Genomic DNA, 23,786 nt, shown 5'->3' on the forward strand with positions numbered 1-23,786 from the left:
AAAAATGAGAAATAAATTGACTACCTCGATCCGAAATTAGAACTGAAGGAAAACCGTGCAGTCGGACGATGTTTTCGAGAAATTCTCGGGCCAGAGTTGCTGCTGTTGGTAAGCCTTTGAGTGGAATGAAATGCGCCATCTTGGAGAATAGGTCCACGATTACTAGGATCGTATTGTATCCGGAGCATGGAGGTAGATCGGTGATGAAGTCCATAGAAAGCGTATGCCAAGGGCGAGGCGGGATGTCAATAGGGCGTAAGAGGCCGGCTGGTTTTTCCTTTTGACTCTTGTTTTGGGCGCATACTCCACAGGACATTATAAAGTCTCTGATATCTTTTTTCCAAGACGGCCACCAGAAGTAGCGCTTGATCTTTTCCGAGTTCTTGGTCATACCGGGATGTCCTTCCATTACAGAATCGTGAAAACAAGAGATTACCTTTTTCTGTAAATCTGTGCTGGGCAGGTATAACCGTTCTTGGAAATATAATAGGTTGTCCTTCACCGTAAAGTCCTTTCCCTGCAGATGCCAATTCTGTATGTCTGCTGGAGTTACCAGTAGCCTGGCTTTATCCTTAACTTCCTCTATGGATTGTGTGGCGATTACACCTAGAATTCTTTGTTCGGGAATGATAGGTACAGGTTTAGGATTGATCAAATGTTCTTCCACTCCCATCCGAGAAAGGGCATCAGCTTTACCGTTTTTTGTACCAGGTCGATAGGTAATTATGAAGTCAAACTCGGCAAAGAATAGTGCCCAACGGAGTTGCCTAGAGGATTGAACTTTTGCGGTTTTCAAATATTGCAGGTTTCGGTGATCTGTAATCACAGTAACGGTGTGTCGGGCCCCCAGAAGATAATGCCGCCAAGCCTTAAAGGCGGACTTGATAGCTAGAAGTTCCTTATCAGTAATAGTGTAATTGATTTCAGGAGGCGAGAATTTGCGGGACCAAAATGCCACGGGATGCAACTGATTGGTTACTGGGTCCTTTTGTGATAGAACTGCCCCCATGGCAAGGCTCGAAGCATCAGTTTCAACGATGTAGGGGAGTTCTGGGCGAGGATGTTTTAAGATCGGTGCAGAGATAAATCTAGTCTTCAAATTCTGGAAAGCTTGTTCCGCCTCGGTAGACCATTCAAAACGTTTGTTTTTCTTTAACAAGGCGGTGATGGGCTGGACTATTCGAGAGAATTCGGGGATAAACCTGCGGTAAAAGTTAGCGAATCCTAACATGCTTTGAACACCTTTTACGGAGGATGGCGATGGCCATTTGAGAATTGCATCGACCTTCTTTGAATCCATACGCACTCCGCTAGGTGATAATATGAATCCCAAGAATTCAACTTCAGTCACGTTGAAAACACATTTTTCCAATTTAGCGAAAAGTTTGTGTTGACGCAATCTCTCGAGGACCATTTTCACGTGTTTCCGATGTTCAGTTTCCGATGAAGAATAAACGAGGATGTCGTCAATGTAAACAACAACACACACATCTATGAGCTCTCTGAGGACATCGTTCATAAAATATTGAAAGGCGGCCGGGGCATTGCAAAGTCCGAAGGGCATGACCTGATATTGAAATAGCCCATACTTGGTGCGGAAGGCCGTCTTCCATTCATCGCCCTCTTTTACTCGTACCAAGTGGTAGGTTCCTCTAAGATCCAGCTTTGTATATATGCATGCTTTTCTGACTTGGTCCAGGAGTTCAGGGATCAAAGGTAACGGATATCTATTCTTAACGGTGATCTGGTTCAGGGCGCGATAATCTATACAAGTTCTAAGGTCCCCTTCTTTTTTTGGAACCAAGAACAAAGCTGAGGAAGCAGGGGACTTGGAAGGACGAATAAACCTATTCGCTAGGTATTGATCCAGGTATTGTCGGAGGTGAAGATTCTCAGGCTCGGTGAGGGCATAAATTCTACTACAAGGAGGAGTAGATCCAGGTATCAGGTCTATCTGGCAGTCATAAGACCTATGAGGAGGTAGAGAGTTAGCCTGATCCTTCCGGAAAACATCTTGGAATTCTAGGTATTCAGGAGGTAACTGAGGAGCCTCCGAGGACATTGCTGCCAGTGCAACACCAGGTCGAGGGTGACAAGTGGAGACACATTCTGGAAACTGAACCGTTCTTGCTCGCCAATCGATCTGAGGATTGTGCTTCTCTAACCAAGGAATTCCTAGAATAATCTGGAACTGGGGGGGCCTTGATCACATCGAACACGTTCTTCTCATGGTGTCCATCTTGACTTACTAGCGTCACTTCTTGGGTGGTATGCGTTACTGGTCCGGAGGCTATCTCCGTACCATCCACCGTAGTAATGACGTCCTTTACAGCCTTTGGACAAAGAGTCAGATTCATCCTCAAAACCATTTCATGATCCACATAATTGCCGATGGCACCGCTGTCGACGTAAGCTTCAATCGCATGTAATCGATCCGGATGTTCAGGGCTAATGAGGACCATAGGTATCACGAAATGCGAGGTCACGGAACTGGTTTTAACGCTCGGCAAGAGGACCTCTATTCTTGTCGGGCCAGGTTGTTTCCCTGCTCAGAGTTTGTGACCCTGGTAACTGCAGCTCCTACTGCCTTCTTGGCTGGTTTCACCGGACAGTCTCGAAGAAAGTGCCCCGAGTTTCCGCAATAGAGGCATAATTGCAGCTGTTTTCTCCTTTCCCGCTCCTTTTGTGTTAGTGGTCCTTTCAGGCCCCCTGTTTGCATGGGTTCCCCGGAGTCTACTCCTTTGGTAGGAGTTGGTGGTTTGGAAAATACTCGAGCATCAAACTTGGAACGATCGGCCTTCCTGTTCTGCAGTCTGTGGTCAATTTGAACGACTAAGTCAATATAGTCCGAACAGTCTTGCGGGGGATTCACTACTTGGGCTAACACATCTTTGAGCTCTCCACGTAGACCTCTATAAAACAGCGTAATCCTTTTGTCCTCAGGCCATCGAGTTTCCACTATCAGTCTGTTGAAAGACGCAATATAAGCCAAAAGGTCTTGATTACCCTGTCGCAATGAAAGGAGCTCATTGTCCAAGGCCTGCCCCTGTGAATGTCTTGCAAACAGTTTTTCCATACTGAGCTGAAAAGCTCGAAAATCATGGAGAACCGGATCATCTTGATCAACTAGAAGGATCGACCAGTCTGCCGCATTGCCACTAAAGTACGAAAGCACGAAAGCTACCTTAGCTTGATCAGTTGGAAAGGCTGCTGGCCGGCATAAGAAGTGCAACCGGCACTGATTAATAAATACTGCAAACCTCTTTGGGTCACCAGAAAATCGTTCTGGCGGAGCCAGAGGTACATTCCCAGGTAGGTTGATCTGCACTGGGTTCGTAGAGGATGTTGAAGGAAGATTTGCCCCTGATGCGGGTAACGGAGTTTGTCCGGCTTGTGACTGTAGCAATTGTCTAGCGAGATCGTCTGTTCGCTCCTTGGAAATAATCAGTTCCCTTCTTAGAGCATTCGTTTCCTGACGGGCTGCATGCACTTCTGCTCTTAGTTCCCCAAGTAACTGGGCTAGCTGGTCGGTATCCGAGGTTTCCATAGCGCCTGGGTGGGAGTTTTGCGATTGGCTTTGCGTTCTGTAACGCTCACCTGATTCCCGCAGAGGCGCCGGTCTTGACTGGGTGAATGCGGTATCTTCAAAGGTGATGTGTAACACACGGTTGGCTCTTTGGGCTGGACCTCTGTGCACTGTATGTCTGACTCGAAGAGTAAGATGTCTGCAGATAGAAAATATGGGATTAATGAACTGGGGTTATTGGGTGCCTCTCTCCTCTTCCCTTTCTCTTCTCCTGTAGAACCCCAAAGGTTAACACCCTCACCTTAGGTAAGTGAACGCCGAGCTCTCCATCTGCCTCGGGGCAGGGTGCCGTAACCAGTTTCTTCACTGGATAAGGGTGCAGGCCTCTTGACCTCAGAGGACTGCTGTCCGTCGTTAACTGCACGAACGGTAAGTTCTGGGCACTTCAAATGTCTTAAAAGTCTTTTGTAATGATATCTCTTGTTTTGCAGGGTTCCGGCGATGGCGGGCTGATGAGAGTTGAGGATCGGACCCGCGCGAGGAATAGAAGCGCCTGGAAGCACGTAAGTAAGCGCTTGTAGCCTGCTTCACGATGCGCACTAACTGTCCCTTTTATCTTGCAGGTACAAGTTCGGAGCTTTAGAGAAGCTGAAGGGTGCTGGAATACCCACTGGATTTGGCGTGGGAAGGAGTAATGGCACGTGAGTAATAAAGTTGCCCAATGTCTTTAAACGCACCTTCTTTTGTCTTTCAGATGCGGGATGCAGCGCCGAAGGCCTCCGGAGCGTGCGAAGAGCTGGTAAGCTTTTGTCTTTCAGATGCCGGAATGCAGTGCGTAGACCTCCGGAGCATACGAAGAGTAGGTAAGCCTTTATCTTTCAGATGCCGGAATACAGCGCGAGGCGTTGGTGACAGCCGATGGACCAGGTAAGAGATGCGCTGCCACTGAAGACCGTAGTGCTAACCTGTTCTTTCGTTGTCTTTACAGGAGCTGCTGAAGACTGGATTCCAGGATGGTAAGCCTTTGTTCCCTTAGGCCCAGGATCAGAAGCAGAAGACACGATGAGCGTTCTGCTGCAGAGAATGCAGAATAACGCAAAGCAAGATTCATCCATCGGGTGTGGTTTAAATAGCCTCCTGTAGTGCTTAGGTGTCTCCTTCCACAGCCACACCTAAGAAAAGAGTTCCTGCTTTCCAGAAGAGTTCCAGTGTTCTGAACCTAGGGAGTGGCTCCTGCCCCACCCAACAGGAAAAGTAGTCCCAAACAGAAGAGGATCAGGGGTTCACCTGGCAGGTAAGTAAGCAGCATGGTCTGCTGCAGGTAAGTCCACCCAAGCATTATGAGCCCGGCGCTTCCAGCGCTGGGACTGGGCATCTTTATGAGCCTGGTGCCACTGGCGCCAGGACAGGGTCCAAAAGGTCCCAATTGGGACTGGCTGGCACTCGGAACCGGGGTTATGGGTCTGCTTCCAAGGGAGTCGGGCAAGTCCTGATCTTTTGGAAGCAGAGATCATGACAAAAATCACCAAAAATGGCCTTGGCACTGGGGGGTGGGGGGGCATGGCAGTTAAGTGGTTAAAGAATCAGCATACAAATTAGGCCACAGATGGTACATGTCCCCTTATCGCATACATAAAATCAACAAGTCCTACTCACCTATGTGCTGGAGAAACTGCGGCGAGAGGAGAGACCTATTCCACATGTGGTGGACATGTCTCAAAGCGACGGCATTTTGGAAAGAAATACTAAGCCACATTAAAGACATCACAGGAGCGGAGTTGCCGATGTCCCTGAAAACCATCTTGTTAGGGGTTTACATAGAGGGAGTATATGCAATGTCCGGGGCAAGAGCCACCTTAATCACCCACCTATTGTCGGCGGCGAGGATGACCCTCGCGCAGAGCTGGAAAAATTAAAATGGTCCGCTGTCGGGTCAAGATCTGGGGAGTGATGGCCATGGAGAAGATATGTGCCCTCAATACCGGGAAAAAAGAAGTTTCTTACAATTTGGAAGCCCAATTCTTTACACCACGTCTACTCAAAAATACACATGTCATTTGAGGCCCACCACAGGGGTGGAACCCTGGTTCGATCGTCTGTGAAGGACCTCATGCTGTTCGAACTCTGGATCCCACAAGTTGGAGTTATAAAGGAGTTGGTAATGGCGGGTGGGGGTGGGGGTGGGGCTATGGTTTGGGTTGCGTGTGAGTTGGGTGGGGTTCGGTGAGGGACAAACGTGAAAACACTCGGAGGCGAGAGATCGATCTCTGATCTGGAGAGCGTGAATGCAAGCTGTGCATAGAATTTACCTTTTTTGTTGCCAGTTCTCCGAAAATGTAACATACTGCATTTGTAAGCCTTCGATTAATAAAGATGTTTAAAAGAAAGAAGAATGAACAAGTGCTCAATTGCTTCACTTCAACCTCTTCTATGTTTTCCTGCATAACATCTTAAGTAAACAACCACACATGATGGGCTACATCAAATTTGAGGCAGTGTCAGTGATGCCTGTCTAAACCCAACTCTGAAGGTAGAGTACATGCCGTTAATCTTGAGAACCTGGGACAGATAGCAATTGTGTTTTTGTAAAACCTGTATCCAGTGGCGCAGAATGTGATCAGGAGGAGAACACGAGCCAGCAGCCAATGGCAGGGCTTGAGTTGGGACCTGAAAGCTGGACAAGAAGCATTCTATCAACAGAATAGATCTGAAGCACATGGAGACGGTGAGCAATAGAGAGGGCCAGAAGTTACGACTATCCTTGTGCATCTGCTCCTACTGTCTTTTCATAATTTAAATTGGCACCCGTAGTGATGGAGTATTCTCCAGCATGGGGTCTGACATGGATTCATATGCTCATGAATATTCCCTATCGTCATGCTGGGAATCCTCGGTAAAAGAAAAAATCAGTTTCAGTTTTGCTTCTGAACTGTCTTTCTCCTAATAACCAATCTTTGGTCTCTGGGTCATACTGCCCCCAGCCAATGACTGCCCTCTACCTAAGCCCCTCCTCAGGCAGCCATCTTCTGATTTGTACCACACGTTCAAGTGTTGGGAGTCCTCGGGCTTAGCTCTCGAGCTTTTACTGCGTATTGCATTTTTTCAAAGAGTTTACTCTTACTTTTTCGGTCAAATTGAGCCTCAAACTCCACCGATTAACGGGGATCCGTTTCGGAAATCTCTACGTTCCTCAAGGGCGGATTTTCATCGAATTTCACGTCTTGGAGGATTCCGGAAGATCTTTGAGGCCTACCCTGCGTGGACATGGCCGGAAACAAAGGAGACTCGACGCCCGTTGGATCCAAGCTGTTTAGGATCTGCCCAGGATGTGGACTACAGAACGTATTCAAGGAGGATGAGCAACCGATGCCTCTACTGCCTGCGCTCGGACAAGTCGCACGTGGAGGAGGACTGTGCGTTCTGCAAGGACATGTCTGCCCGTACCATGAAGGACTATCGCAAACGGCTCGCTGACTGGCTGGAGGCGAAAAGCCCGGCGGCAGGTGAACCCAAGAAGTCGTCTGAGCGGTCTTCTAAGACCTTTGAGGGCGCTTCGGGAGAAGCCCCGGTCGACTCCGATGGAGAAAGCAAAGGGGGAGCAAGGCGGTTACCCTCCCCCCACGGTGAAGGCCTCAGACGTGCCAAAGGTCATGAAGGCCCAGATTCATCTGGCTAAGGCTTTAATTCAGGAAGTGGCAGCATCCATGGCGAGACCCGCAGATGCGGCCCCAGTGGAGACAACCTCAAAGCCAAGAGTTTCCCTGCCCTCCCAGAGGGAATAGTCTTTCCTGCCCAACGAAAAGAACCTGTGAAACCCCTGGCCGAGAAGAAGGGGGGGCGCAATAGTCCTACCGGGCTCGGATATCTCTTCCGAGGATGAGCTGGCAGGCCTCAAGTCAGTCCTGGACAAGAGATTCGCCGAGGTCAGGTCCTACGGGAAGGACCCCCAACGAGGCGGAGGTGGAGATCGACGAGGAACCGGACACCATGCCGCTGCCGACACGCCCGTCGCAACCACAACGGACAGGTCGGAGGACATCTTGCTGGCCCTGAACACCCTGTGTTCGGAAATAAGAACAAGGATGCCTTTGCCTCCGGCGGACAATCCAGTGGCGCCTTGACCATCGGGAAGCCCTTCACCAAAGCGGAGGCGAGTCCATTCGCCCACACCCTTCCATCCTTCACTTCCATCCCCTCCTCTGAGGGACGAGACAGAGATGACGGGGGGATGGACGACGATGGCGGTGACGACGGAGCAGATCTCCCGTCGCGCTTACTCCGGGCTTCTCCTCCCGACGAAATTGGCTTGTTTCACGCCATGATCGCTAGGGCCTCCGAGCTTTTTCAACTATGCCTCGAGGAGCAGGTGAAGGAGGGATTCCTTTATCAGCGACGAGAGGCCAAGAGGAAGACCGTGCTCTCGGTCCCGCTGTTGGACGACATCTGGGACGAGGGGCTGACCCTCCTAAAGAACCCATCCTCGGCCCTGGCGAAGAGAAACCGCTGAGAGAAGTAGTACCGGGTCTCAGAGTTAGCATCGATGTGCCTCAGAGTGCAGCCGTCACCGGACTCAGTGGTCTCTGCGGCTGCCCAGAAGAAATCCGCTGGGATGACAGTGTTGACTTCCACTTCCCCGCCGGACGGCAAGGGGAAGAAGCAGGATACCATGGGACGTCGGATCATTTCGTCAGCGGCGTTGACCATTAAGCCGGCCAACGCTCTCGCGATCGTGGCTCGCTACGATAGGGAGCGGTGGTTTAAAATCTCTCCGCTCCTGGACTTCATCCCAGATGACAAGAGGGCAGAGGCCCTTCAAATCTTACAGGAAGGTGAGGTGGCTTCGGACCACCCCATTACGGTGGCCACGGCCATTGACTACACTGGCTTCCGCCAGATGGGCAACAGTGTTTGCCTTTGCCGGCGTGGCTGGCTTAGGGCCACCGACTTCCGTCAGGACGTTCAGACGAGGCTACTGGACATGCCCTTCGACGGGAACAACTTGTTCGGCAAGGCAGTAGACAAGTCACTGCAGGCCATCAAGCCAGACACCATGACGGCCCGTGTCTTGGGCACGCTCCATCAAGGACGGCTGTCCTTTCGGCCCTCCGGAGGCAATTCACAAGGTGCCTCCAAAGGATTCGGCGGCAGCGCTTCCTCATACCGTCAGGCTGCCCGCTCTTCGTCGCAGGAGGCCTACAGAGGCCGCAACAAGGCTGGCGGACATAGTCGTCATCGCCAAGGGGCCCAAGGCGATAAGGCCTCGGTGAAGCAGCACTGAACCAGCTGTGAAGCCGGGACCCCACCCGAGCACCCTGGTGGGAGGCCGGCTGGCGAACTTCGTCGGCGCATGGAAATCCATCTCCACCAACCGTTGGGTGCTGGATGCCCTGGCCCACGGGCACACTCTGGAATTCCAAAGGAATTGTCCCCGTTTTCCACCCGTGGCCAGAAAAGAAAACCACATTCCTCAACTACTTTGAGGGGTACTAGCAATGCTAAAAAAGTGCGCAATAGAGCTTGCCCCGAAGAGGCTCCGGGGCTCTGGATTATACTCACGGTACTTCCTCGTTCGAAAGCAGACCGGCAGCTGGCGCCCCATCCTAGATCTCTGCCGCCTCAACAAATAGATAAAATCCCAGAGATTCCGGATGGTCGCCCTTCAGCATGTGCTATCGTCACTGGACCTGGAGGATGCATACTTCCCCATCCACAAGGGGCATGGAAAGTTTCTGCGCTTTGTGGTCCAAGGACAGCACTACCAGTTCAGGGCCCTCCCCTTCGGTCTGAAATCGCCCCACGGGTCTTCTCCAAGTGCCTAGCACCAGTGGCGACGCGGCTGCACCTGAAGGGGATCCACGTCTTCCCCTATCTGGATGATTGGCTCATCCGTGCGAAGTCAAGGGAACTCGCCATCGAACACACAGCAACGACCATCCGCCTGCCCACAGAACTGGGGTTCTCGATAAACTATGCAAAGTCCTGCTTGGAGCCATCGCAGGACGCCCAGTTCCTGGGAGCCAGACTGAACACGGTGGTGCGCCTAGCCGCGCCATTGGAGGACAGGATAAAGGCCATCCTGGGCAAGGTACAATGGCTGTTGCCCATGAAGGTTGCCAGGGTGAGGTCCATCAAGTCCCTGCTTGGCATTGTGTCGTCATGCATCTACCTCGTTCGGCTGTGCAGACTGCGGATGCGGCCGCTGCAGGAGTTCCTCGATGCCCGTTGGATGCAGGCGAAGGGAAGCTTTGAGGACAGGATTGGCCTCAACAAGACATTCCGTCGGGTGATTCAATGGTGGGGGGTCGGGCACGGACTTCCAGACCCCAGCGCATCAGGAGATGATGACAACGGACGCCTCCCTCGAGGTATGGGGCGCACACACCGGAAATCCCCACACAAGAGGCCTTTGGCTCCCGGTGGAGAAGTTGTCGCACATCAACGTCCCGGAGCTCTGGGCCCTCAAGTCATTCCTTCCGTCCCTCAAGGGCAAGGTGGTGCGGGTCTCCACCGACAACACCACAACGATGTTCTACATTCGGAAGCAGGGGGGCACCAGATACCCTGCCCTCTCCAAGGAAGCGCAGGAGCTATGGCACTGGGCCATTGCTCAAAGGATGTTCCTGGTACACTTTCATCTAGCAGGAGTGAATAACACCTTCGCCGAGTCACTCAGCAGGGAGCTGCGCTCTTGCCACGAGTGTGAACTTCAGCAGGATCAAGTGGGCCTACTGTTTCGACCATGGGGCAATCCCCAGATCGATCTGTTTGCGACGGCGATGAACACCAAGTGCCGAAGGTTCGCCAGCAGGTTTCCCCAGCCGGGGAGCATGGGGGATGCATTCTCATTCCCCTGGGAAGGCCTGTTTCTCTATGCGTTCCCACCGTTGCTTCTGTGACTCATCAGTCAACTCAGACGGTCCCGATGCAGGATGATCCTCGTCGCACTGGCGTGGCCGGGGCAGATATGGTACCCGGACCTTCTGGACTAGTCAGCGTTCCCTCCAGTCAAGCTTCCGGCGGACGCAGATCTTCCCACCAGGGAAGGAGGCACGATCCTGCACCACGATCCGTCGGCGCTGAACCTGCAGGCCTGATTCCTGCAGCACTAGAGTTAGTTGGATACGAGATCCCGGCGGACTGCAGGGAGCTGCATGCCAAGGCCAGGGCTTCTTCGACTCTTAAGTGCTACGGACATAAATGGAAGAGGTTCACCGTCTGGTGCCTTGCACAGAAGATAAACCCTCTATGGATTACGGCCCCTCAAGTGCTGCCGCTGGCCAAAGCGGGCTGGTGCACGCATCTATCAAGATCCATCTGCTGGCTATCTCCCGTGACACCAGAACTCCGGGGCGATCGTCGCTGTGGTCGCATCTCCTGGTTAAGGAGTTCATGAAAGGACTTTTCCGCTTGTTCCCGCCGGTGAAGGCTCCGACCCCGGCGTGGGAGCCAATATGGTGCTGACCAGGCTCATGGGTCCCCCGTTCGAGCCCCTGCATTCAGCACCTCTGAAATTCCTGTCGTGGAAGCCAGCGTTCCTGGTGGCCATCAGCTCTGTACGACCAGTAGGAGAGATCCAGGCCCTCTCCTGTAAGCCTCCGTACTTGACTTTCCATGCGAGGGTCGTGCTGAGGATGGTCTCCACCTTCATGCCCAAGGTGCCGTTGGACTTTCATCTCAACGAGCCCATGGTGTTACCTGTTTTCTTCCCGTCACCTTTGTCGCCGGCCGAGAGGACGTTGCACTCGCTGGATGTGGCTAGAGCACTGAAGTTCTACGTGAACAGCACGAAGAGTTTTCGGAAGACGTCACAGCTGTTTGTGAACTTTGGCCCTGTGAATCAGGGGAAGGCCCTCTCCAAGACCTCCATTTCCAGGTGGCTCTCCGGCTGCATCACACACTGTCACCGGTTGGCAAACCGACCGTTGCCTGGCCGTCCGAGGGCCTATTCGACCAGAGGGATCGCTGCAACTACGGGGTTCCTGTCTGGTGTGCCCCTGCTGGACATCTGCAGGGCTGCTACGTGGAGATCGACACACACCTTCACAAGATTCTACTACGTCGACTGGGATTCCAGGGAGGAGTCCAGAGTCGGCCAAGCAGTGCTGTGCAACCTGTTCGCTTGAAGGTGAGCCTGGTGAGGAGGTAAGAGATGCTTAATGTTGAGTTGTTGAAATGCTTAATGTTGAGCCTTGCCACCTCCCGTGGTTGTGCATGTGTGTACTGCTATGTATTCTTGTATTCATGAGCATGTGAATCCATGCCAGACCCCATGCTGGAGAAGGAACAAGTTACTTACCTGTAACTGTTGTTCGCCAGCATGGGTCTGGCATGGATTCACATTCAAACCCTCCCACCTACCCCTCTGCGGCTCTTCTCTTGGTCCTACTGTCACTTTACGTGCTACCAAATCTGAAGATGGATGCCTGAGGAGGGGCTTAGGTAGAGGGCAGTCATTGGCTGGGGGCAGTATTAACTAGAGACCAGTGATTGGTTATTAGGAGAAAGACAGTTCAGAAACCAAACTGAAACTGATTTTTTTCTTTTACCAAGGATTCCGAGCCTGACGACGGGGAATATTCTTGAGCATGTGAATCCATGCCAGACTCATGCTGGAGAACAACGGTTACAGGTAAGTAACTTGTTCCTTATGCCATTTTTATATATTGTTGCGATTTTTTACAAAATTAGCTATGTTTTTAAAACAGTCCTGGGTACATGCCAGTAATTTCTGGACAAACTAGATATTCAGAAACTCAGGTCGGATCAGTAGAATGCCACGAAAGGATAAAACAAACTTATTAACCAGGAACCACTGTGTTCTGCAATTATTAGATGAGGAATCATAGCAGCATCAGAGATTTTCAAATATTGATATATGACTCAAATGATACATTGCCAACAAACATGAATTTAAAAAAAAAGAAATTTGCCTTTTAAAAAGCAAGAAAACTGAGTAATTGGATTTTGGTAAATTATCTTATAATAGTAATGCTGAATTTTGATATAGTGTCATTATATATTGTTTTTGGCATTTCTATAGCGCCCTATATATCATTGGTATGATCTCAAAGCACTTGTTGGTTGAACGCCCTTAGGGACCGTAGCCCAGGTCAGTCAAGAGAGTAGGGTAGAATACAGTGCTTGGGTGCACTCAATATAATGTGTGTGCAGTGATATTTGCGTGATGGTGGCTGCATCCGAACACCAGGTGCGGTGGTAGTGAGAGATTAGTGGAATGTGTGCAGTCAGGTGGTTGGTCTCCAAGACTGCATTCTGCCAGCATTAGACCTGTGTTGGAAGTTTGTGTGCAGCGAGGCCCATTTGTTTTGTGGGGTATAGGTGCGTTCTAACAGGTTGTTGAGGTGTTCATGGAGAACTGTTTGTATGTGTGCAGCTAGGCCGAAATTGAGCGAGGGGTATAGCTGTGCTCTATTGTTTGTTGGTGTAAAGTGGAGAGTGAGCATAGTGGTAGGAGAGGTGTCATGCCAGATTGGTCCTCTGAAAAGGTGCCATAACCAGCTTTTTTTTTACCTGATGCAATGGTTGTCGTCAACCTAAAAAAAATGAAGTGTTGAATTGTCCCTGACCTTACAAAGGGATCACTGAAGCATGCATTTACCTTGCAGAACTATTTTGCCAGCTTTGATTTCTGCTCCACAAGGAATGTTTAAATCATGTCTTGACACTACAGGACATTCCTTGAGACTGGAAGGAGAAGGACAGTATGTAGCAGTATGCTGTGACTCCTCTTTCATTTTGATTAGTTTGCATCTTAAATCTCCTTCATGAGCAAATCTGTATTCCTATTTGCTTTCCCTTCATTCACAGTATCTAGACTATCTCTGCTTTTCTTTCAGACCCCCTTTTTCTCTGCCCTATGGGATACCCAAAATCTGAACAGTCTTCCAACTACATCTATTCTCCAGCTGATCAACTCCGTCAACAATGTAAGTTAACTTTCAGTTTGAGGTTTCTCTTTGTTTTTACAGCTATGTGCACGTCCATTGTTTGCCTTGCAGACCCGTTCAACTGATCTCATTGCACCTTTGTGAAGCTGTTGCCCAGTTTCTTTGCATTAAGAGTTTTCAGTATTCAATACAGTATCTAGAATGATGGCACATGCTGTTATGTGGGGGAAGGATGCATGTCTTCTTTTCCGGTCTGGTTAGACTCTGGCTGGGTCATGGGAATGGGGTTGCTGGCCAGCGCCCCATGTGCTCCACACCCCTCACAGACGGACAGAATTATAGTAACCCGCCCCATTCTACTTCCAGGAGAGCCGAACCTCGAGCCAGCAGATGGATGACCTGTTTGACATCTTGATCCGGAGCGGAGGTGAGAGGGTAGTTGGGAGGGGGTGATTCAGGAAGGGAGATGATGCATGATTGTTCTGTGATAGGGTCACCAGACATTGTGAAAGCTTGTGATAGAACAGTGACGATTGCAGCTACGGATAGACCAGTGGTTGGACCTCGGACAGTACACCAATGGGGGCGAGGGGTTCCTATCGAGGGTACACTTCTGGCGATAAGGCTTCAGGTAGAGTAGCATAGGTGAAGGGAACATCAGGAGTTCAGGGGGGATATGGGGCTGCAGATAAGGTAGTGGAGTTGAGTGGGTCTGCTGTATATCCATGGAGGTGAAATCAGCAGTTAGGGGAGCAGAGAGAATGATCGCCACGAGTTGTGGTAGGCGATATTTCTAGGCGAGGATTGTATGTTGTGGAGTGGTATTGAGATACTATACGGCATTGGAGCATAGGTAATGCTTGGATAAGGATCTATCCGTAGGGAAGAATAAGCTGCAGATACGGAAGCAGGCATAATCACTTTGGACCATAGGCAAGAAATCCCAGAGAGGAGTTGCAGCTGCAGATGGAGATGAGGGGGGACTCCTGGTGAGTCCTCTCGAACCCGAAGAGGTCAGTGCTGCAGGTAAGGGAATGGCAATGTGATAAGGATGCTCCAGGAATTGACGGCTACATGTTTGGGGATTGATGTGTGAGGAGGACTGAATTCAGTAACCAAGGGGCTAGTGGTTGATGGGGCACACTGGGGGGAAGCAAGGGCTGCATGCAGGGGATCGTAGATGTGCAAGTGATCCTGCTCTGCTTTAGGGAAGATCTGGAATGAAGAAAGGGGAGCAGAAGGTAATAGCCTCCACAGCTTACATGAGGAGTTTGAACAAAACAAGAGGTAGCGCTAAGGCTTCTATCTAGGTAGGGCACAAGGAAAACCCAAGGGAAATCGTATATACAGAACCAACAATTGTATTCAGACCAAAAATGTACCATGTGGTTTAATGATAGATTAAAGTGTTATTCTAAGGTACAAACTTTAATACAAAAACATCCTAACTAAACAGATAATCACCACATTTTTATATAAAACAACCAATCTGTTCTTAACTTGGAGCACAATTGTTGCTCCCAAACCCTCTCATCTTTCTCCTCCGCAAACCTCATCTCATATATACCACACACGTATCATACTTTAAAACATACTAGGGAAAACACAACAAAATGAACACCATTTGAAGAAAAATTGAAAGAAATAGAACACAACAAAGATTTTCAAAGTTTGTGAATTGATTAGAACTATATTCAAGTAAGTCCTCAATCCTAATAATCAATGTATTCAATTGCAATATTCATGTGTCCTCTGTCATCGCCGACTTGTGTTTTGGCTACAAAAAGAGGGTTCTAGATGGATTTCTCTGGACCAGCCTCACCAGGACAACGTGGTTGAAAAAAAGGAAGGCAGGGACAGGTGTCGGCTGTGGGGGACACACAAGAAGATATATATGTGATTGTCCTTCCACAATAACCAATACCCAATTGACCCTGTGAGTGACAAGGGAGACCACCTGCTAGTGGGGTCAGTGGTCTATGAATAAAACAAGGGACAGACGGTAAACAGCGCAGCTCCCCAAGACAGTGCCCCAACTAAAAAACCTTATAAAATAGGGTTAATGAAAATTCCATGCAACCAAGGCATGCAGCCAGCTGGCTGGAACCAAAACTGGTATGCTTTGTCCTAGAGCCAAAGGACAGGGGAGTTTCGAGAACCTCCCTCACATCCTGCCTTTCCAGACGCACTCGAGCCACAGGCTGGAGCCCGCCAAAAGTAAAATGAACAAAGGGCTCAACCCGGCCTCGACGCACATAGTAAATCCCAAGAAAGACCTCACAAATAGAAAATGGTGAAAAAAAGAAAACCGGACCATTTTGACAAAATGGTCAACCATGTATGCTATACTGCAGCTGAGGATTCAGCCTGCGGTAGAAAAGCACAGTGGTAGGAACATTAAACCACTGCCACCAACCATTTAAAGTAGTCAGGGTAACATTAAAAATGTTACATGAGAATGTAGGATAAGGGGCTACTAAGTCACCCCCCCCAACACTCCACATAAAATGGTGTGCTGGACCCACAAAGAGAAAAGGTAAGTAAAGTCAATTTCACTTTACTATTCTTGGGAACAGTAGTTCAAAGGTATTTAAACATGAGAAATCTAAAGGATTTCTCAGCGACACTGCACTGAAAGAGTTGTGCGTCAACGTACACAAAGTAGATGCCTATGGAGTTTGTCAGACTCCAAAAACAGAGGAAACATATAATCCAAACCAATACAAGAGAGAGTGAGAAACGGGTCTCACTCACTCCAGGGTTAAAATTAAAAAGTCCAGCAAAAGATCTGGGGGTCTCTAAGGTGAGAGGATTTTAGCACAGAAATAAAGATTCTCCCTAACACATGGCCTGTTGACACGGATCACAGCCCAAAATCACATAAACCTTTTGCAACTGCTAGTAGTGCTCAAGGCCCTGCAAACGTTCCAAGTGCAGTCATGTCAGACAGTATATGTCCCCAGGGACAGCACCACTGCCATGTTTTACATGAACAAGCAGGGGGGCACACACTCTCCAAGTCTGTCAGGCTAGCACGACAAATTTGGTGGGCACCAAAGTGGGACATGTTCGTAACATTGCAAAATGGTCCAAGGGAACTCAATTACCTGGCAGACTCATTAAGCATAGATCCTCTTCCTGAAGAGCACGACTGGCAGCTCGACAGAAACATCTTAGACCATATCTTCTCCCTCTGGGGCTAGCCCCCTTTAGACTTGTTTGCCATAAGCCAAAAAACACAATGCCCAGACTTCGCATCCTGGTTTCCCCAACACGGATCCAAGGGGAACGCCCTGTGGATGAACTGGTCAGAGAAATTTGCCTACACTTTTCCCCCAACACCGCTAATGAGCAGGGTGGTGAACAAAATGCACCAGGAACAAGTGACACTAATCCTAGTTGCCCCGATGTGGGGCGAGACAACCTTGGTTTCTGCATCTACGCAAACTGGTGATGTGCGATCCAATCAAACGCCTGTGCCCCTAAAACATGCCCACACAGCATGGGGGGGGGCAACATTCCACCCACACCCTCAGTCTATGAACTTGGCAGCTGAGTTCCTGAAGTCATAGAGTTTGGCCATCTAAAACCACCTCAAAGGTGTATGTAAATCCTCAAAGAGGCACAGAAACCAAACACCAGACACTGTTATTTTAACAAATGGAAAGGATTTGTAATATGGTGCCAGTCAAAAAATGTAAACCCAATCTAATGTACCCCATCACACATTCTTCATTACATGCTCCACTTACTAGACACAGGGCTAGTATTTAACTCCATCAAGGTTCACCTAGAGGCTCTATTTGTGTATTTGTGTACACCACTTCTCAGAGCAAGGTGTCCTAGTGGAAAGTCCCGGTCATTCAGGCATTTATGGAAGGAGTAAAGAGACTTTACCCCCCCCCATTTCAAACCCACCTCCAGGGTCGGACCTAAATGTGTTACTCGCAAAACTCATAGGACTCCCCTTTGAGCCTATGCACAAATCGAGCCTTAAACACTTTACATATTAAACAGCTTTTCTGTTGGCTATCACCTGCATAAGAAGTGTCAGTGAACTACAAGCTTTGTCAGTGCAAGTCCCTTTCTTTGTTATCCATAAAGACAAGTTGGTACTAAGAACACACCCTATGTTTCCACCTTAGTTCCATGTCAACCAGTCCATTGAGCTACCCGCTTCCTTTGAAAACCCTTCAAGCTCAGCTGATTAAAATGTCCATACACTAGCTGTAAGGAGGGCGGTTCTTTACTATGTAAACAAAACAAAACCGCTACGGAAAACAGACCACCTGTTTGTCGCCCTTGCTCCTGGCAAAAGGTGATCACGTGTCAAAAAGCGCCATCTCCTGATGGATAGTGAAATGCATACAACTCTGCATCAAACAAGACTCTGCCTTTCACACCAAGAGCTCACTCTACCAGATGTACACAAGCTACTTTAGCATGTATTGCTAACGTCCCGCTGAACGCAATTTACAAAGCAGCTACATGGAGCTCCATACATACTTTTACTCAGCACTACTGCATTGACACACATTCTAAAGCAGATTCACAGGTGGGACAAGCGGTGCTAAAACATCTATTTGCCACTGTACCTTCTCACAACCCACCACCTTCTCCAGACACTGCTCAGAAGTGATACATTATTCACCGTAATCGTATTTCCGATGCTTGTATATGCTTATATTCACATGCGCCCAACCTTCCTCCCCTGTGGAGTAGAAAGTACATGGATGTCTTCTGGCTTTATCTACTCTTATCTGTTTTATTACATCTGTACTCGCGCTACACTTCATGCTACCTCATGTCCGAAACAAAACAATCTGAGGGACCTTGATGTGTGAAGGACCATGGGTACAGTGGACGTCACACTAGGGATAGTATTACTGGCACGCCCTGTCAACATCCTTTTTCAAGTATCGAAAACAAAAAATTGAATGCTCTGCGGCTACCACTAGACGTCGGCCTATGCATAGAATGTGAATCTATGCAAATACAAGCACCAGAAATATGATTACGGTGAATAATGGATCCCATATACTGCCTGAAGGTCACCAATGTATTTTCTAGTTGGAAAGCTCCGCAGAGTTAATATGCTAAATACAGAGATCTTTGTGTGACATGCAATTCGCAGGTTGCATTTCCAATAGAATCACTCAGTGGGTCAATTCACTGGTTGCTGAGCTCTCTGTGTATCCTACGTGTCACAGGCTTCAACTCTAGCAACATATCTTTGGTTATTTAAGTTATTCTGCAAAAATGCTTCGATAGCAAAAATGTCTGACAGGAATGTGGGCGCAAGCGCTATATAAAATAGCATATGCATCTATCCTGACTTGCATTTAAGCATAATAGTCATGAAATAGGCTATGTTTCATGATTACAGTTAGTTTGGTTCCCAATCGAAAATATATCTGGCTTTATGGTATTTACCTTACATGTGCATTTTATGGTGGTTTGCTCTGAGATCTATCAGGGCACCCAAATGTACTTGCATATTCAATACAATTCTTCCCTGGGTTCTACAAATACACCACATTCGGCTTTATCAAATTACTGTATTCTGTGATCTTCTCACCAATCCCCATTGTACGGTTGCTTTAAAGCTATAGTTAAGAGGCTGCAGACAGACAGGTGACATGCAGGGCCCTGCAAACCCGTTTTGACATTGTTTAGGTTGTCTTGCATAGGGTCTAAATCTTTCTGAACTCCAAGAGTCTCTTGCATATTGGTGATTCTAGCTTTAAATATTGATATTGTCTGCAAACCGTTCTCAAATACAGTGAGAGGTGCCCCTCTACCTCATGTCCTAAATTACAAGTATTTATCTGAATATATCACTCTGAGCTGGTTTCAGAGTCGGCTGTGATCGGTCATAAGAAAGAACATGCTAATGCTATCTCTACCCTATGCAACAGTTCACCTGGACCAATCTACCTTGTGCTTGGCTGTATGCAGCTGCTGACGCCTCCTCTTTTTCTTATCCGCAGAGATTCCTGCTGACTTCAAGCAGCTGTCACCACCGCCATGTAAGGACCTACCACTTTCTCCCCCCGACACAACAGCATGCCGAACAGACTCTGGGCCATCCAACCATCACAGTGGGGAGTCTCGGCCCCCAAGCCCAATTGGAGAGACTACCCCTACCTCGGCCCCTGGCCGCCTGGAGGACTTCTTGGAGAGCACAACGGGCGTGCCGCTGCTTACTGGGGACCATGACGGCACAGCCCCTCTCTCTCTCATTGATGATCTGCACAGCGAGATGCTCAGTAGTGCAGCCATCCTGGACCATCCACCCTCTCCCATGGACACATCAGACTTGCACTTTAACCATGACGGATCTGGAGGTCTGGGGCTGGACCTGGCTGATACAAACCTAGACAGCATGGACTGGTTGGAGCTGTCTGGCGTGCCAGCTATGAGCCTGGCACCACTCAGCACTGCCACACCCAGTGTCTTTTCCACAGACTTCTTGGACGGCCATGACCTGCAGCTGCATTGGGATGCTTGCTTGTAGACCCTCTTATCTCATATCACCTTCGATCAGAACAGACTTGTGCCTGGTGATTGAGAGACAGAAAGGAGAGTAGCCCATGAGGAATGGTCATGTTGACCCAAACAAAAGGATAATGCAACAAATCCCCCTGGTACCTGCAGAGCCACAGGAAACGAGGTGGCATTTTTCCTTGTCTCCGTTAAAGGGGTTGGTCTCCTCTGTTGTGGTGGGAGGGAGTGGTGGCTTTTAAAACTCCTTTTACTCTGGACAATGGGATCCCCCTTCCACAAAAAGGCAGGTTTCCTCCAATCTTGTCAGCCTGGTTTGCTTTTCATAAGCCTGACATATGCCCCAAGCGAGGTCCACCTGTACAGTCTGGAATAGAGTGGCCATTCCAGGCTACAGTAGGAATGGGCAACACCTAGGTGGTGGTGCTAACCACAATGTTGACAATGATACCAAATGTTGTCAGTTCTGTTCTTGGGGATCATGGGGGTAAGACCGTTTCATTGCTGTTTTGGTGTTCAAGGAGATGTTGAAAAGGTCTTCAGTATCATCTCTGTCCTCCTGTAAGTATCAAGGTACTGGGAAAGATGTTACCAGTGCTCATGTTCTTGACCCGGAGCCAAGTGCAACGGTTTGAAAAGCGGAGGTTCGCAGGACACTGTGTTCCCACACCAATTCTCACCAGCAAGTGTGGCAGGTTACAAGGAGCTTGATTCTTCCCTGCTAAGGAAAATCATTTTAATAGCTGGGTCTCCCCACCCCTTGCCACCAAAGGTCTCCATATGATTACTGATACCTCCAGCTTACCTTTCCTTTACACTACCGGTCTTTGCCTTTCCTGTATTGATCAGGTTTCCCATATGTCTATACAACAGAAGCACGTTTCTTTAGGGCAGAGGAATCTACCTTAGTACTGCAGATATGTCCACTCAGTACTAAAACTTGTTTTCGCAGCAAAGAGTGTTGGAGCGAACCATGACATATTTACTCCCTGATACAGCGTGGAGGTCTCACTTATCTAGGGTGTTCAACAATATAGGCCTTAACAAGACCATTGTTAAGCAGTTAGGCCTGGCTTCTCAAACACTGCCACAAGACTTGTTTATTCAGATGTGGAAATAGTGGCAATCCCTTTCATTACAGGATTGCGACACTCCACTTTGAGTGTACCTACTCCTTGCTAAGCTGAAAGGAAACCATCACATGAACACAGCCTCATCCATCTAATGAGATAGCTTTAAAGTGGTAATAAAGGCTGAAGCAGCAGCAACAAACTGCAGCAAGATGGCCTTACGATCGAAACCCACAAAGTTTCCAAAGAATACCAGCAACACCCTCCTCCCAATTCTGCATCTCAACTACAAGGTCATCAGTGATAAGAGGCAGCCCAAGTGAATCTTTTCTCCTGTAACTTCTGTGCAAGCAAGGTTATGCCTCAATTTATCAGAACTGTGAAATAGTTGAAATCGTGGAGGCATGTCAATTTAGTCCTGCCCTCTTTTTATATCCAAAGTTCAAATTTGTAGAAGGTAGTGATTTAGCTGCTGGTCATAAAACAATTTCGCTCACAGTGCAAGAAAAGACTTAGCATCCGATGAAGAGATTCAAGATGTTTGTCACTATTCTGCTTTAAAAGGATGAGTCTGGTAAGATGCTTTCTACTTTCAAGGTACCTGCTTCCATACCTAGTCCTAGTACCTTTCAGGTAGGCCAAAGTAATCGACTCAAAGATCTTCCCATTGGTCTTAGTTCAACCCCCCCTGCATGCATGTCAGTGGTCGCCACACCCATCTGAGATGAATGGATATTGTAGTCTTCCTATTGTAGCGTTCCTATTGTAGCTTATAAACACACCCACAAGACAAGATCCTCGGAAGCTTTTAGTGGCTTCTACTTTTGGCGTTGTCAATTTAAGCATCCTAGGAAAAACCTTCATGTCAGGCCCTCAAAGACTTAACTTTAAAAATAGTTGTTATAGATCTTCTCTTATTGCTGCATTCTCCAAACATTGGGTCATATCAGGACTAATCTGGATTGACATCACTGGAGCAATGTTCTACATAATTTGGCTCAGTGGTATGAAGTTGTAGCTCCTAATCGGGAATACCGCCACCTTGCTGAATTATGCTACTCAGCATTGAGTTTTTTAATTGGCTGTCTCTTAAAGGAAAATAATATTCTAGAAAATAAGGATTGATTTGATTACAACTGTATTCCCCACTGTTCCTTTGGGGCTATGCAGCGATTTGTCTGTTCACAAGTAGGGAGGACTCCAAATTCCTGTATTTCTATTGGAGGTAATACACTTGGTAAGGACTCTCAGGGGGATAGTCTGAAATCGGGCTGAGTGTCCGACTTTGTCCATAATACATTTCTACCCATTTCACTTCTAGGATAGTTTTGAAAATGAAATCTCTTGAAGGGATGGTCATAGTCACAGTCCCCTCTTGTGCTTTCCAGTACCGATTCACAACAAATGTCCCGTTCACGCGTCCAACCTTTAATCTCCTGCCAAAAGCCAGAGTGAAGTGTTCCAATTCCCAGCCACACTCTGAGGGTTTGACCAATGACAAGGTTAACAATGTCTTGATTTTTCACATTACGTCTTGATAGTTATCAAGTAGGCTAAGGTGCTATCGTCTTGTGAACGTTAATCATTTTCAACAATATATCTCTAAAAGAGCAGTGACCGGGTCGCACCGGATTCCCTGTTTTATTGGATTAGAATTTGTCAGTGTTGCCTTCATGATCCTCTTGTTGCCTTGATTGAAAAGTACATTTTTCTGGGCAGTGAGAGGTGCTTTTGCAAAGACCATTTTTGGGAGGATACGGGAGGGATATCACTATATTCGGATAACAAGCTAAAATACATTTTCTCTGCTCACCAGTATGGAGCAAAAAGCAGAGTTGGCTTTCCTTGTTGGTCCTGCTGCCTCGCAATGCACCCCCTGACCCAATTACACATTCTTTAACTTGTCAGTAACCATTACATCTTCCTAATGAGCCATCTATTCCCTGCCCATAGCACTTACAACCTGGTGATGCATACCCCTGCAATGCCAAGGCACCCCTAACGGGCAGTAGTGAGAAATGTGATCCATTCAGGTGCTCTTGAATTGCCAGGGGGACCACAAGCTTTGGTGGCTCAGTTCCTAGCAGTGGGTGGTTTCAAAGCATACAGCCTGAACAAGTGGCCTCGGGGGTGCTGTTTGCCCCCGGCTGTAGGTAAGAGGGACAAAAGAGATGACAGTGATTGTAGTAGCTGAATTTCTGGTTACAGGCTGCTGCGCTTTTATTTTACACATTGCTGTATCCCTAGGCGAGACACTCAAATCCATGTAAATAGAAGCCTCTCGCAACAAGCAGCGAATTTACAATCTTAATATACTGCGCAGAACAGGGACTGTGAAAGCATGTGGGAAGCCCCGCTGGACCCTGCACTGTCTCTTCCCACCAGCGGGTACCCACTGGCACTGCGGAGTCAAAGGTGACTTTTTTTTTTATTGTAGGTGGGGGTGGGTTCAAATCGGAACTGTTAATGCATTGTGGATTATAATTCTATGTGAATCTTTTATTTTATAAGTAAGAAATGAGAAAATAGAAAAAAATACAAATAAAAAGTTGAATCTTTTAATTGGTGGTGGCATTGCTTGTGTTTGTATTAATTGAGGTCAGACTAGGATATGCTTGTTTTCCCAGCCAAGGCATTGTATAGGTGCCCAAAGCCCTATGTACCGGCCAGTTTCTTTTGTACGTTTGAGATGTTTTACCCCGGAAGTGCAACATAAACATTTCTTGTAAGTCATGAAGTTTGAAAAATGTGGACACACCTGTGCAGAGTCTGTACCCC

At 48.2% G+C, this 23,786-nt stretch overlaps 1 protein-coding gene across 4 annotated transcripts in view; it reads left to right on the forward strand.

Annotated features, from left to right (window-relative positions):
• The window catches only part of MRTFA (myocardin related transcription factor A), a 614,269-nt gene extending 590,699 nt beyond the window's left edge, over window positions 1–23,570 (forward strand). For all 4 annotated transcript variants that reach the window (XM_069654401.1, XM_069654404.1, XM_069654402.1 and 1 more), the window contains 3 exons: window positions 13,384–13,473; window positions 13,801–13,861; window positions 19,425–23,570. In XM_069654401.1, the coding sequence (XP_069510502.1) occupies window positions 13,384–13,473; window positions 13,801–13,861; window positions 19,425–19,951 (678 nt within the window). In that variant the 3' untranslated portion in view covers window positions 19,952–23,570. The remainder of the gene's footprint in view (window positions 1–13,383; window positions 13,474–13,800; window positions 13,862–19,424) is intronic.
• The last annotated feature ends 216 nt before the right edge of the window (window positions 23,571–23,786 follow it).

Source organism: Ambystoma mexicanum, chromosome 3q, assembly GCF_040938575.1.
Source record: "Ambystoma mexicanum isolate Mex_15411 chromosome 3q, UKY_AmexF1_1, whole genome shotgun sequence".
NCBI classification, from domain to species: Eukaryota; Metazoa; Chordata; class Amphibia; order Caudata; family Ambystomatidae; genus Ambystoma; species Ambystoma mexicanum.